Genomic DNA, 15,877 nt, shown 5'->3' with positions numbered 1-15,877 from the left:
CAGAGGCGTGCAGCGTTTCCAGTGATGCTTCCTGATGGAAGCAAACTGATTCTCATTCAAAATCTTCAGTTTTCAACTCTTAAAGTTACCATTCATTCATTTTCAGTCAAAAAAAGACCTTTTTCTTTGTGTAGGTTTAAAGACATGTAGCACATTAGTAACAGTTTAAGGGAACCTGAAACAGGTCAAGTAAAGCCTTCCTAGCAGTACCAGAGCGTTTCTTAGTTCCCTGTTAATGATTTCTGAAAACTTCTCCCACATGCTTTTTCCACGAATTGCAAAGTTAATCTGTCAGCGTAAGGTGTCGCGGATAAATACAACAAAATAAAACCAAAAAAAGAAGATTTATTCATAACACATGGGAAAAGACCCAGGGAAACAGAGTTAATGATAAAAACGATAAAATAACAACGATTAAAAACCCTGAAAACCATAAATTTCACACCCGACTCTCAACTCTGGCGGCCCGGTACCAAACGACTCGACCTGTTGGTTGGGGACCGCTGACCTAAAACTAAAAGAGCATTACATTTACTTATTATTTTGTTCATCCTGCTACGTTGTAATCCTTCACTGACTGTCACTATAAAAGTGTCAGTGTATCTGCAGCACACATAACCGAATAGAATAAATGAATAGAATATTTTGCCCTCTGTAGCATTGCCTAAAATGCACCAGCTGCTTAAATATGAAAGACCTGCATCAAATATCCAATAAAGATTTTATTTTTTTTAATATAACTTTATTAAGTAATAGATAATTTGAAAACACAAGTTGATCATCAACAAGTTGGATGAGGTGTCAGAGCGGATCCTGCTTAAAGGTCGCTGCATTGTATTTTAAATATTTAGCACAGTAAATAAGGTGAGGTGCAAAAAAGTCAGTTTCGAATATTTAGACGGCGCAGTAAAGGACACGTGGTCTGGTCGCTCATCTGTTCAGAACCACAGGAGAATTGGTGGCCCAAGGCACTGCCTGAGGCAAAATCCACAGCAAAGAGAGCACTCTTGTTATTATTCCACTGCACCATTTTTAATGCAGGCCTCCCCTGTACACTCCCGTGCACTCACAGCTGGCCCCTCGCACACAATACCGCTCTGCGTACTTCTTTCTCTCGCCTCTTTTCTTTTTGTGTTGGAGGGAATATTTCAGGCGTTTCATTCGTTCCATATCCTGAATTCTCATTAAACCTGCAGTAATTGGATTGGGCATAATAGACATATGGAAATTGCGGTGCCGTTCATCATTAGGGTTTTAATTGCGCCCATTTTGGCTTTGCATTTTTCTCTCTAAATAAGTCTTCGGAGTTCAGGAGCCTTGTTACTGCCAGTCAAGTTACTTCACCCACACACGATGATTATGTGATAATGACAGGATTTCCTCCCACTGAGGACATTTATTTAATTCTGATTGTTGTCTTTATTGAGCATTGTGCTAACATGACTCCAGGACTTATTAGCGTTTGTGAGAACAGGATTTGCGAGAGCAACAATAGAATTATAGAGCTCTTCTATTTTTAAAGTCTTGATGCAGAGCAAAGTATTATCAGGGAGAACAAAACTGTTTTCAATAACACTCAATACATATTGTTAGACTGATTAAACACACACACGTAGCACGGTAGAAGAGAGACAGGTAAAAATAATAATGTTGCTTGGCAACAACTCGTTACTTAAAAAGCAATTAAAGCTTCCCAAACAGTGCTGCTACCTCTAAGACGGCGGTGTCAAACATGAGGCTCGGGGGCGAGATTTGATGATCCCGTTTGGCCCACCGGATGGCTTCGCCGTGTGATAAAATTACAGTGAAGTCATTAATTACACGTTTTTGTTAAAAACAAACCACGTTGCTGTTTACGGTGTGGTAATGCATGACCAGTATAACTACACATGAGTAAAAATGTGTGCAAATCTGAGCAGGATCTTTGATTCATATTAGATACAAAAGCTTTACATGTGATGATTTTATGTCTTTTCACATCCTTCAGTTAAATTGTAACTACTCCTGAGATACATTCTGTGTTTTTCTGAAGAGATCTCAGGCTGTTTGTACAGGGATGGTTCGTTACATTTGAAAATTAAATAGAAAAAGCTTCTAGAATTATTTTTGGCATTTAGGCTTCATTAGAGAGGGAAGAGGAGAGAGAGGACAGGAAACCAGGGAAAGAGTGGGGTGACGTGCAGAAAAAGATCTGGAGAGCAGACTCAAAGTTGGGCTCCTGCAGTAGCCTTCAGCCAGCAGGGCGGCAGCTCCGAGCAGACTTCTTTATACTTATTTAAAAAATGAGAAATTTAGAGGCGTGTGTGTTTCATATAGGCTGTGATGCTGTAGTGTTATGGCTTCCTCAAAGTGGGACCAACTGGACTAAAATGAGTTTGACATCATTGCTTTAGGATGTTAAAGGCCAGCTCATTTTATTATTAAATCCTGATTTTATGGACACAGGTTTTGCACTGGTTGGGGGTCAAAAAAAAAAGTATTTTACAAAAATTGCTGAGGTGACATTTAGCACCTGTAAGACAGGACTGAGGGCACGATGTTGCAAAAAAACACAAGCTGCAGCGCGATGCTTGTCCTTCTTGGAGATTAAAAAGATATCAACTGAGACCCGATGTTTACAGTTGAAGTATCTTCAATCACAAAGTTTGCAAAAACAGAAAACATATGACGAAAATTCCAACACAGTGAACTTCCCTGGAAGTGCAAACGTGTTTTTCTTCTCTGACAAACGTGGTTTTTTAATGGTGTTTCCTGTTGTTTCCTTTAATTTCCTCTGATACTAATTAAACTCTTTCCTTTACAGGAAAATGGATGTTCTCATCAGCCTAAACAACGGCAAGTCCTTCATCTCGAGTGCCTACACCATCTCTGCTACCACATGTGTGAGTTTAATGCTGAGCTCTGATATTTCACATTCCAGATTAAACTTAAAGTCCCTTTAATAACATGAAGCTGCGTTTCCTGATTTTATAACTGAGGAAGTGATGCATAAAACATAACCTGACTATATGGTTACAAGTTTTCCTGTTATGTTTGAGCAGAACTTCCTTTTTTTCAGTGTTTCTCATATGATGAAGCAATGTCGTAGTTTTATAGACACTTTGCGGTTATATAGAACATCTGGGAGTCACGCAATTCCTGATGATGAAAATTTGTGAAACATCTGCTCTTTTGTAAGACGATACGCTTGCTCCGATTTAGCTGTTATCGACCGCGTGTTCCCCTTTCTTTCTATTTCGTATTCCTTTTAACAAACTTTTAATATTTCTCCTCCAGCTTTCACGCATCCAGTTGTTTCCAGCTATGTGACTGTTTTGTCTTTTCCTTTTCTCCTTCAGTCGGACGGTTTTGTGGTGGCGATAGTCTTCCTGGTGCTGCTCCTCCTCGTGGCCCTGGCCCTCATGTGGTGGTTGTGGCCTCTGTGTTGCAAAGTGGTGAGTGCTGCTACACCGCCTATAACCAGCAGTCATGTTTGGTCAACGAAAACTGATAAATGAATTAAATCTGGCTTTGAGCGGAGATGAGAGCGGGTTCTTGACTGTGGGGGAAAAAACCACGCTAAAGTGTCTAAAGCGTCCTGTAAATCTGATGAGGATAAACCCTATCACCCACTTTTTTTTCTCGTATTGCTCTGACAGCTGTAAACACACATGCAGCACCGCCTTGCTGAAAAAGATGAGGTCGCTTGAAAAAGCACAAACTGTCTCGTAAAGTCTGACCTAATTTGGGTGAAAGATGGAGTTTAATCACCAGTTAAAAAGCACAAAGAGGTGACGGGCAGGCTCGGTGTTATTCACCAGGCCTTGCCGAAGGGAAGTGGTGCCGAACATCTGTTCAAGCTTGTCACCTCCCGCTTACCGCGATAGGTCACACTGGTTTAGCAACACCGCAGAGGAACAACCTCAAACAGGAAGAATGTGAAGAGGCCACATCCTGCAGACCAGCGGCCGATTGCTGCACGTGCTATATGTGGAGACGTCGCTTTACACAAACAGACTGTTAAAAACAATTACATAGACCAGCAGCAGAAAGATGTGAGTGACAGATTGCATGAAAGTTACCAGAGTCTCTGTTTGTTTAGGACTAATGTCGGGCCTACCTGGGGACTGAAGGGATTCAGAATAATCACACAGACTTTTAGCGGTTTTATCGCATTAGAATCCATCATGTCCTGCTTCAGCTTAAAACACTTTTGCACATCTACTCAATCATGTTCTAGATACACTATTATGAATATTTCTTATTCTTCCTCAGTACTGCTAATATTGTTTATTTAAACCTGCATTAGGCAGAAGTTGGATTAAATAAAACGTCCCTCTACTGTCGCTCTCCCTTTGCTGTTTAAAACCCGCCCACTAAAGACCAGAGGCCTGTGCGTGTACTTCACTAAAAAATAACAGTGAATATTTTTGCTGATTTTTGTTTGTTCCTCACCCGACTAACACAAAAGTGAAGATGCTCGACTGGATCTGGTGACTGTGGAGGCCTTTGGAGGACAGTGAACTCATTGTTATGGGCTGGAGATGATTTGAGCTTCGCGGCGTGCTGTGAAGCAGCCATGAGGAGATGAGCACACTGTCGTCACAAAGAGACGGAGATGCTCAGCAGCAGTGCAACCTTTAAACTGAGCTCAGCTGACACTAAAAGGCCGCCGCTCCAAACTGCAGATACAGGCAGGATCGATCGATGCAGGTTTGACATGTCGTGCGTTACGAGGCGGCTTCTTCTGAACCTTGGCTGGAACGAGGGGTTATTTGACTTTCTGTTGCCTTCCTATGACTCAACATCAACAGATCTGCTACTCAAAGGATATTTTCTTATTTTTGGACCATTATCTGTGAACCCCAGAGACGGTTATGTGGGAAAATCCCAGCAGTGCCTGTCTGCCACCAACAACAGTCAATGTCTACCTGCCTTAATTCCTGGAGTTGCTGCCATGTGATTGGCTGATATAACACTTGTATTAACAGGCAGTTCAGTAGATATAATTACAAAGGTGGCTGAGTGTATAATGCACACATATACCGCATAGGAAACGGACAAAAAACCTTTTCCACGTATTTGACAGGACAGATTATTTTTAAGCTTCATCCTCATAAATTGAGTAAAGGATGTTGAAACAGAGACAAACGTCTGCTGTAAAATGATCAAAAATATTGTTTTGTTCCTTCGTTTTGGTCCTAAAAGTGTGAAAAGTGGAAGCAGCCGGTTATGACTTAAATGTTTCTGCTTAGGGATAAGGTTTTTTTGCTTTGTTTAGTTTTGTGTTTCTTGGTCGTGCTTTTTATTCTCTCTCTGTGGAGGTTGGGAGGTTCTTCATTAATTCCACAAGTCACCACGTTTCCAGTTCCATGTGTCCGGGATGTTTTAAAGTGGAACTTGAGGCTGCGTTTAATTAATTCATCTGAAATCTGCTCTTAAAGTCATAACTTATGACTAGAAAATATTTTTGCTTTTTTGTCCAGAGTCGAAACTTTGGTTTAGTTGGTTAAAAAAAAAAGAGTACTGTTTTAAAAACCTCGCTCTGGCCTCACCCCCTTTGGAAATAAAGTCTCCCCCGCTTAACCGTTTACAAAAATCCACAACAGATTATCGTTTGAGGCTATGAGAGAGGGGCTACAGATGGTGTGCGCAGCCTCTTTTTTCTGTGTCTCTGCCTTTCTCTATTGAGATCTGATAAAGGCAAATTTACCCTCTACTCCGCCGACCCTCGCGGCGGACCTCTGTTCCCGCTCACCCGCACCGGCCCTTAAATGATAGACGTCACCTGGCTTTGTGGACCTGAAGGGATCCCATCCAGGATGAGATGGAAGCATATTTTGGAAAACCAACAAAGGCATTAAAATGTAAACCCCCTGCAGCATGTCTGGCGGTGGACGTGTTTGTCTTGGTGGAGAGAGCTGCTGTTGCCTTCCATCGAGGGACGCGGCAGAAGAGGAGGGCCATGTGTGGCTTGTTAATATTTAAACCCCCAGTCTGCCAGGTTTCAGCAGTCGGGATGAGGCCGCGCACACACGCTCGACACACACACACACACATACACATACACAGAGACACATGCCCAACCTCTTCCCACAATCCCTCTCTCCCCTTCTCTCTCCCGCGTGGACCGATGCCAGGAGAGAGGTCATACAAGCTGTGGAGTGGTAATTTCTTTGTTTATGATTTGTTTGGAAATTAAACTCGAATGGCATCGCCTTTAGTTCAAATCAAAGGATTCAGGATTGGAGATGCCGTTTTAAATTACATTGCCAGTTTATCCAAATTACAAACTATTCGCTGCTAAATTGGATGCACTTTTGGACATATTTGCAACTCATTTGGTCCTTAATATGTTATTAATCTCTAATTATTTCTTGTTCTTGCAGAACTTTTGTCGTCTTTGTTCTCTTTCAGTTGATTTTTTATTTGTTTTGTTCTTGCACAAACAGTTTCTCCGCAGATGAAAACCTAAAGCAATTTTAAACTTTCGAATATGCTATCTGCCACTGATCCGTCGTTATAAGCCTCCCAAAACAGCTTGACACGACACGGTTCGAGCTTAAGGTTGGGAACGAACAGATTATAAAGTCCAGTTGGACGTTTACGGAGACGGCCATATGGGGACAATGCCCCGAGTGCCTCTGATTGGTCCAATTCCCCCCGGTGTCGTGGCTGCGGCGGCGGGCCGCTGGGGCTTGTGTCAGATGGCGAAATATCCTGTGGTTTAGTTTTTAATTATGCCACCGCGCTGCTCCTCTTCACATCTGTCCATCAGGTAGCTGGGAAAGAGCAGCAGAGCGTTTGTGTGACGCTTTATTTGTCTCACAACATGTGCAGGAAATCTGCTGCATAATTACTTAATAAAAGAGATAATCCTGTGAACGTAAGGTGTGGCTGAAATGATGTTAATCAGCGTATGGCGAGGCCACCAGTAGCCCTTTACTAGATTTGCTTACAGCCGGTTGTGTGTCACAAAGGAATTAATTAACCCTAATTGATTATTTTTCATTATTCTAATGACAACAGTAAGCAGAGAGTGTGATAGCGTCCCTGAGCTTAAGAGTGAATGAAACAGCTGTTAGGATCTATGATATGCCGTAATTACATCGCTCCTTTTCCCTCCGAAACCACTTTAGCAAATGCATAACCAGCTCTGACACTGTGGTATCTGTCTTTGATGACTAATGAACAAAGGTCAGCTTTCCACTTTGCTGCGCACCTCAGGTTGAGATATGTCCTTAGTGCAATTATAAGCACTGCATTTATAGGGCACCTACTGTGTCCACCCCTGTGTGGGGAGCGGGGAGTGGGCGAGGAGGTGAACAGAAGCTTTTTCTCCTTTCCCTTTGTATCAGGATTTAGGTTTGAATAAATGTCCCACAAAATTCCAAAAACACTTCCTGAGCTCAGTTTGATGACTTTGATCCAAAACCTGAAGACTTTTAACAAACAGTAACAGAAAAAAGGAAAATTTCACTGGATTTGTAAGAAGATACATCTCCCTGCCTTCACTATAAATGATTTGCTCTATAGTTAAATAAATAAAAGTTTTTGTCACCAGCATGTTAATCGATTAATTGAGTAATAATGGAGACATTATTCAGAAGAGGTTGTGACCTCACTGTACTTTAAGATATCACACAGTATCTCCACACAGCCATTCTGCAATACTCGCTATATCATCAGATTTCATGATTTAGTTAATTAAAATCTTCACTGTGAGCTGCCGTCCGTTTAAATTACACCGTTTGATGAACTTCAAGTCGTGAAACAGAGACTTTGTTCATTTAAAAAACTGGCTGGGGTCACTCTTAAAAGCATCAACGTGTTGTAGTGAAAATATTTAGTGCCAGTTCATCCATAATTCTATCGCAAGTGGAAACAGTACAAAATATTGGATTGCACTGGTATTTTTACCTGCTGGATCAGCTGCTGGACGAGTCATCCAATCGTGCTAATCTGAGGAGCTTGGAAAGAGAAGCGACTGGACGTCTTTGAGTTTATCGATTTTTCAGTATGTAAAACTTGACTTGCATGGTGACTTTCTCTTAGTTTCCTTGTGAAAAATACACAAAATAAAAGAAAACTTGTTAAAAACCATTAAAAAGCATTAAAGATGCAAAAAGAACATAAACAAACTGCAAGTGTGCAGGCCTGTGTTTTCATGTGACGGCTGTGACCTACAGCAACTGACAACACCGAAGAATAAAGCGCCTCGGTCTTTCCAGCGCCAGCCCGCTCACAGATGGGTTTTTGGTGAGTGAGTGGCAGAAGCGTCTTCAGTAAAGAGTCGGACATCAGTATGTGAAGCGTCTGACTGACACCTGACAAATGTCACTGTCAGGCCTCTCTCTTTGCTTTGCCGTGCACATCTGAAAAACCCGGCCGAGGCATCTTGTCCTTGAGTGGAATCACATTGTGGACAACCTGCTCCTCAGGTGCCCTCTCATCCAGTGTTGTCACAAACAATGCCGCTGGGCCGGTCACTCTGCTCTGGGAGAGTCGTGTCCTGGTTATATGTGGGTGAGGGCGCGCGTGTGTGTGTTTTCTTGTATTTTCTGTGTGTGTTTGCCGCCACTCATCTTCCCTTCAGACGGGGCTTGGAGCTGAGCCCAAGCCGCCTCCTCTGTATCTCATTGGAGCTAATTAACTCCTTAGGACTTTATGATTGGGGGGATTGCTTGGAAGCACTGAACCCCATCCAATTAATTAAGAGCTAAACGGGCAGCGGCGCTCGCCCCAAAGACTCCCCTGTCAACAAGTTGATTTTCAGCTTTTCTTTATTTTGCACGGGGGGCCCCTGATGTTGGTTTACAAGCAGAATCCTTGTAATCAGCAGTCAGTGACGCGATGGGGCAGCAGTTGCTGCTGCAAAACAGGCTGGCAGCGACGGCGTCTCCACCGTGAGATGAGCTCAGGGATGTTTCTGTTTGGCTCAGTCACCTGTCACGAATCACCTCTGTCAGCCTTGTCTGCGCTCGTCTTGATGAGGTTTGAGCGCGTGTGTTTGTGCGTGTCCCAATGCGTCTCCTGACGGGCTGTGCTGACGCTCTTTTGCTTCTTCTGTTTATCCAGGTCATCAAGGACCCGCCGCCGCCGCCTCCACCATCTCGTCCTCCACCGCCCGTGAGTCACAATTGTTTTATTTTCAGGTTTGAAAATCCGTGCGGTGCAAAAGAAGAAAATGGGAGTCAGAAGAGGTTCCAGAGCTCAGAATGGTGCAGCACTGAAATTTCAGGGAAACTTTGCACATTTTGAGAATCAGGATTATTGAGCGTCTCTCTGAGAATTTCACAGGGCTGTTATCGCTGCATTGGGCATCTAACTCGAGCCAATTCAACGAGACTAAAACCATAACGTGTCCCTTTTACATTTCTGTTTGTGTACAGATCATATAAACAAGATCACATTTTAATTAGTGAGCTGGTAGATGGATTTTTGAACTTTGGACAGAGGCGTGCTCGCTGTTTGCCCCGTGATTTCAGTCTTTCTGCTAAACTAGAGTAATCCCAGCTCCAGCTCTGCACACAGACATGAGAGTGATGGAGCTTGTTTCTTCTCATGATGAAATGAAGTCAGTTTGCATATTTCCCAACGTGTCGAGCAGTTCCTTCAAAAAATAACTTTAGAAAAGTTGGTGCTTGTGATACACCTTTCGTCTTCACTGACTAACGATTATCGTAAAAGACTGAAGCAAAAAGCGTCTTCTGCAATACGAGATTCATTAACAGAAAAAGATTTTAATGTTTAACTGATTATTTTAGTTAATTAAATTCCAGAGGGAAAACAGTCAATATCAAAGTATCTAGCTGAGGTCTAATATTTTAGATTTCACTGTGTAAAATCTAAATTTTCACACCATTCCTGAACTGAATCTCTGTATCCAGACGGATAAGTGGATCCGGGTTATTTTGTGATACTTAATCACCCCTAAGCTGGACCAAGCCTCACCATTTTAACTTGTCTATAACATGTAGACCAGGGGTGGGAACTCCAGGCCTCGAGGGCCGGTGTCCTGCAGGTTTTAGATCTCACCCTAGGTCAACACGCCTGAATCACATGATCAGTTCATTACCAGGCCTCTGGAGAACTTCGAGACATGTTGAGGAGGTAATTTAGCCATTTAAATCAGCTGTGTTGGATCAAGGATACATCTAAAACCTGCAGGACATCGGCCCTCGAGGCCTGGAGTTCCCCACCCCTGGTTTAGACAATTAGAGAGTTGCCAATGGAGTTACTCAACCTCCTTGGTGAAAATCATGTGCAGGTTTTTAAAAGCAAAGTAAAATACCGTACTGCTTGTAAAGCTTTACACTAAATTTCCCAGCATCCTCAGGGAGCTACTACCTCTTGACTTTTTTCCCCCCCAGAGCGGGGGTCTCAAACTCGCAGCCCACGTCACCCCTACTTGACATGAAGAAATATAATTTGCCTCTTTGGAGTTATTTTTTTGATGTGTTTGTTGTTGACTGCAATGTTGAAATAAGTTCTTTAAAAAGCAAAAAATGACTTAATATGAAGGCAACATGACCAGAGAGCACAGACACGTTGAGGGATTGGCTGTGTTAGTTCAGAGAGTCAAAAACTAATGTCTGCGCTTTTATTTTGTTAAATACGAACAAATTTATAGCAGAAAACCCGCCTGAGTTTAGTTTATTTCCAGAAACATTGTAGCGTAAAGTAGACATTTAAATATCTGGCTTATCATTGGCTGAATTTTAGCCAAACACGTTAACATGATGCTACAGTTTTGTTTAGTTTTTTTCTGCAGGGCACAGGATTACAGTGTAAATGCTTCTGAAAGCTTTACCCTGTGTGGTAGTTGATCCCATCCCACTGCAGCATTTTCAGTTTGCGGCAGATGGAACTGTAAACGTCAGCAGAGCGATACGAACGGTTTCCCCTCTGCACTTAAACACGCGCTGAGCCAGGAGTAAGGCCTACGTTTCCCTTCCTTCCTGACAAAGTGACATCTTCCCGATGAAAGGAAACGTTGTTCTGGTGTGTAGGGACAAATATGGACGAAAGAAAATAGAACAATAGCAAACACATCATTGCACTACCTTCCCTTTGTCATTACAGTGACTCTGATTAATGTCATACATATAAATATGGAAAGAAAATTTGCACACGCTCTTATTTGACACACAGCTATGTGTTTCCTGGTTTTGTTTTCTGTGTTTATTTCTTAGGAGCCTGAGCCGCTGCCCAAGAAGAAGTGGCCAACTGTGGATGCCTCATACTACGGAGGAAGAGGAGTCGGAGGGATCAGTCGGATGGAGGTCAGAAACTCAAAACTATTGGCCAACATGCTGCTTCCGTTCTTTCTTAGTGAAAAGCTGAATGAAACAAGCAAAAATAGCTGAAATATTCCAAAGGTCAAAATGCAGACAGCAGGAAATTACACATATGTGTGGTCCCGTAAACTTGCATCATCATGTTCAGTCTTTTCTGCGAGGCGGGAACTTTGTTGAGTTACGCAGGAATCAGGAGGAGAAACCCACCGACCGAGCGACTGACTGGCTGACTGACCGGCCGGGCCGCTGTCCTCGTCAGCCCACTGATGCCTCCGACATGACAGGTCCTGCCATCTCGTCCTTGGCCGTCGAGGGCTGATTGGATCAAGTCGCAGCAGGGATGAAAGATTGAGTGCTGCTGTCAACTTGACATACCCACCTCTCCTCTCTGCTTCCCCCGTCTCAACTTCCAGACCTTGGCAGCTCGCTTTGTTATCCGCCTCCTCCGAAGGGAATTCAGGTTTAAAAGCGAGCTGCCCCTCCCCCTCCTTCCTACTTAGCCCCGAGGAAGTTGGTGGCATGGCAGGGATTTCCCAGCATCCTCGGAGAGCTCCTACCTCTTGACTTTTCCCCCCCAGAGTGTTGCTGAGATCCAATCCTGGCTGTTACCTTTCTCTGTTCTTCCACTAGCGCGTTGATTCCCATCGACAGGCGCATCTGCACATCTGAAGCCCCCACTCCCTCCCCGCCGTCACCCCACTGATAGATAACGAGTTGCTTGTAAAGACCAACCCGTCCTCTCCTCCGCATCCACATTTAAGACGTCATGCTGAGAAAACCACCTCCGCTGCTTTGGCGCTGCCAGCATTTCAAACGATTATTGAGGTGACAACGTATCTTTTATTCATGGCAGCCTTTCTCTTTTCCTGATGATGCGGCAGGCCGGCGATGTATCCCAGAGATGATTCTGAAAAGCTGTTCTATATTGTCACGGCTTAACCTACAGCTTGAAAACTGTGTTGCTAATTAATCACCTCTCCCCATTCATGTGACGGTGGGGTTTTTTTCTTCCTTTTTTTATCTCCTCCTTGTAACAGATGTGATGAATTCAATTAAAAAGCAGGACAGCTTTACTTAACACACAGGCTTGCTTTCACACGCTGACACCCCCCCAACACGCACACACACACACAATGACACATTATACCAAATGTAAACGTCCTTATTGATAAAAGAATCCAAGTGATTTTTCCAACATGTACAGATCTTTTACTGAAGCTGTGGTGCTGAAGCTAAAGTTGGTCACAGATAGAGGTGTTTGGCCGGGCTCATCACGCTGACACACTGCTGTAGTGATCACAGACAGTCCTCACAGCATCTCTAATCTTATTTCCTGTAGTTTTTCTCAGACTGATGGACCAATCAGGTGCTTAACTGCTCGATTGCCCTCATTTAACGTTTCTATTTTCTTGTTCAAGGTGCGCTGGGGGGAAAAAGGCTCTACTGAGGAGGGGGCCCGGCTGGAGAAAGCAAAGAATGCCAAAGTGTCCATACCACAGGATGTAGAGGAGCCAATGATCAAACGGCCCACTCCAAAGCCCGCCCCCAACCATCCACCCGAGAACAAATGGTACACTCCTATCAAGGTGAGAGTTACTGACTTACTTTAGGATTTTTGTTTTCCTACTTTGGGTACTTCTAAATGATACTGATAGGAAAAGTCTCAGCTTAAAGGCCCATTTACTAGTTCTCCAAGGTTCTCTAATCTTCATCCAGCAAATTACACTCGTGTGAAAATCTCTAAATAAAACTGGCTTGTGGTTAAAAGGTAAAGCTGTCTTTGGGTAGTTGAAAAGAAACGCTTCAAATTAGATTCCCTGTGAACTGTTAAGTCTTTTTTTATTACCATGAAGTGAAACTCTTGAAATAGAGAATGGTTGAATATTCATTTAAGAGGCCACGACTGGCATCTACGGTGGAAAACGGCATCCATGGATGTCTAATGTTTACCTTAAAGATCAGTCTGTAGAAACACTGGTTTTGAAAATCTACACAAGATTACGTAAATAAACACAACCAACACAGTTCCGTTTCTGTGCTTCATCAGGGTCGTCTCGATGCTTTGTGGGCTTTGATGCGGCGGCAGTACGACCGAGTGTCCCTCATGCGACCCACATCAGAAGACCAGGTAAGTCAAAATTCATCCCTGATGTTCATCTCAAACCTAAAACAAACTTGAAGCTTCTCAGCACCGGTAATTTGCTCTAATGGAAACAAAATATTTGCATAATAGCCAAAAATACAAACTCATTTGCGATTGGTGAATTATGCAGGAGGAAATCATACTGAGAGTGAAGTGTACACGTGTGCAAAGATTGTGCAGTGCTGCTTTTTAGTTGCACAAACCAACAGCTTGAGGCAGTGAGTCAAAGTCTCATCAGTGGTCATCAGTGCAGTTTATAGTACACAGGAGCAAAAATAGAAAATATCCTGCAGTAGTCAGCAGCGTGGATGTTCCTCTTTTTCTTTTTTTAAGTGGTAAATGTTCCTGTAACCATTCCATGAAGTCCCTAATCCCCTCTATGCCATAATAGGAATACTTTTATCCCTCCAAATCTTTAAAGTCACCGCAGTTACACTTAAGAGCTCATTGTTTTATTGTTGTATTGTATCGCAGCTCCTCTCGGCAGAGGAAGCTGCTGGCACAAGTTGTGCCTTGTGTTGTTGTTACCTAAGGGAGCCAATGTGAGCTGCAGCTGCAGATACTCACAGAAGGAAGCGTGACAGGGATGACCTAATATGGTTATGCTCTGGGTTTTTTGGTGTGTGTTTTTCAACCAGTGTAAAAGAAGAGGAAACAAATCGACTCCACAAATCGGCACAGTGAAACCTGACGCCCCACAGGCGGTTAAGAAAGAGCACTGCACAGAAACCGCTGCTAAGTCAGTTAACCAGATGTTTTTATATATTTTTATATATTTTAATTGCTGACTACAATCCAAACACAATACAATCTGCTGTGCTCGCTGTGCTCTATGCCAAATGTCAGAATTAATGGTGAGATTAGAATCAAGTTGCAGACAAGTGGAGCAGCTATATTACTGTGGCCCACAAACACGTCCTTGGCTTTTCCTGGGCTGCTTCTTCTGAAGTCTGTGAGGTAATTTTAGAAATTCCCCATCAGTCTCCTTTTTTAACATTACACAGCAGAAATGTATTAGTATTAAAACTGCCAGGGGAAAACCAAACGTGAATCTTAAAAGAGAAATGCGTGGACTCTTCCAAACTCTCATCGTTCTCCAAAGGACGGTGCTTCACGGGCACAAGCTGTGCAGGCGAATGGGCCAAAAAATCTGCACCTGTATGGTGCACATACATTATTTCTCTGTTGTCTCCTATTCCAACTTCTGTGCATCTTCCTCTTCACAGAGGTTAGAGAGCAGGAACCATCCAAGCTTTTAGTAGTTTAGAGAATGATGTCAGGCTACAAATTTCTCAAGTGGAGTCGTGTTTTGCAACATGGAAAAAACCCGAGCCAGTGGGCCAGCTGTGAGCCTGCCAGTTGCTACTCGGGGTGTCACAGTGCTGTTTAGCAAATTTCAGAATGCCAGAAGATGCACTGGTAAAAATAGATAACAACTCTCATAGTTCCAGTGAGTAGTGATGTGACAGATCACATTTTAGAAGATGTTTAGATATAGTGGTTAAAATTCATCAGAATCTCACTGCAACGTGTGTCGCCAAAATTTGAGTGAAAGTATTTTAAAGCCATGCAGACACTGATGTTTCTGAGCCAATGCTGATTTTAATTGTTTTTTAATTCCAGCTTTTGTTTTTAAGAGATGTGAGATGTTTGTATTAATATAGAGTCTTACAGTCTTACTTTACTTTAGCAGATATTCTTATGATCCATCATTCTGATACGACTTTGGATGCTTATGTTAACTTGGTTAAAGTATGTACTAAAATCAGTTTATGTACTGCATGATGTCAGTAAGCCCAGATGACCCTAATATGGTCATCTCAGACATGCAGTTCTGATTGTGAGCACAGAAGCTCCACCCACCTGCTGATCAAACTTTATTGTTGAGAGGGGCAGCCAATCAGACAAAAGCACTGCTTGAAAAGAGGAGGAAGGGAGTTTAAACAGGTTGTTTGAAACAGTGAATTATGCAGATCTAATGTAGTATAGGCTGACTGTAGTAATGTGAACATTTGGACGCTCTTCTTCATAGATTTTGTTTCTCTTTCTATTTAAAAACAGAAGATTTTTTTCCACATTTTTCACCTGTTTTATATATATTCGATTTTTTGAGTTGTAGTTATATATGCAAGTCTCTCAACTCAGCAGTAACCACACTCTCTCCTTTCATGTTTGTCATTGTCATGACGACCAGTAGCCAATTAAAATTTTTGCTCATTTGTACAGTGTGGTGTACCTCAGTGTCACAGTGAAGATACTGACATACAATACAGAGTATTGAGTTCAACCATTACTGTTGATACATCAGTGATGGATCAATATAGAACATTACAGAGCTCAGTTTTAGGATTTGCGACACCTTGAGGTGCTGTGAGCTGTAGTAACGTGTAATCTGGACTTTTTAAAGTGACAACCTTTTAACTAGGGCTGCCACAAACGATTATTTTGATAGTTG

General features: G+C 42.7%; 1 protein-coding gene across 3 annotated transcripts in view; it reads left to right on the top strand.

The window, feature by feature from the left end:
- The window catches only part of antxr2a (ANTXR cell adhesion molecule 2a), an 83,826-nt gene that overhangs the window by 30,416 nt on the left and 37,533 nt on the right, over positions 1–15,877 (top strand). For all 3 annotated transcript variants that reach the window (XM_084945180.1, XM_084945181.1, XM_084945182.1), the window contains 6 exons: positions 2,804–2,882; positions 3,339–3,434; positions 9,058–9,108; positions 11,175–11,264; positions 12,698–12,865; positions 13,327–13,407. In XM_084945180.1, coding sequence (XP_084801306.1) covers positions 2,804–2,882; positions 3,339–3,434; positions 9,058–9,108; positions 11,175–11,264; positions 12,698–12,865; positions 13,327–13,407 — 565 coding nt within the window. The remainder of the gene's footprint in view (positions 1–2,803; positions 2,883–3,338; positions 3,435–9,057; positions 9,109–11,174; positions 11,265–12,697; positions 12,866–13,326; positions 13,408–15,877) is intronic.

Source organism: Perissodus microlepis, chromosome 12, assembly GCF_051167445.1.
Source record: "Perissodus microlepis isolate ML-2025 ecotype Zambia chromosome 12, ASM5116744v1, whole genome shotgun sequence".
Lineage (NCBI taxonomy): Eukaryota > Metazoa > Chordata > Actinopteri > Cichliformes > Cichlidae > Perissodus > Perissodus microlepis.
The sequence above is the reverse complement of the archived record's forward strand: the minus strand, read 5'-3'. Positions and strand labels throughout refer to the sequence as shown.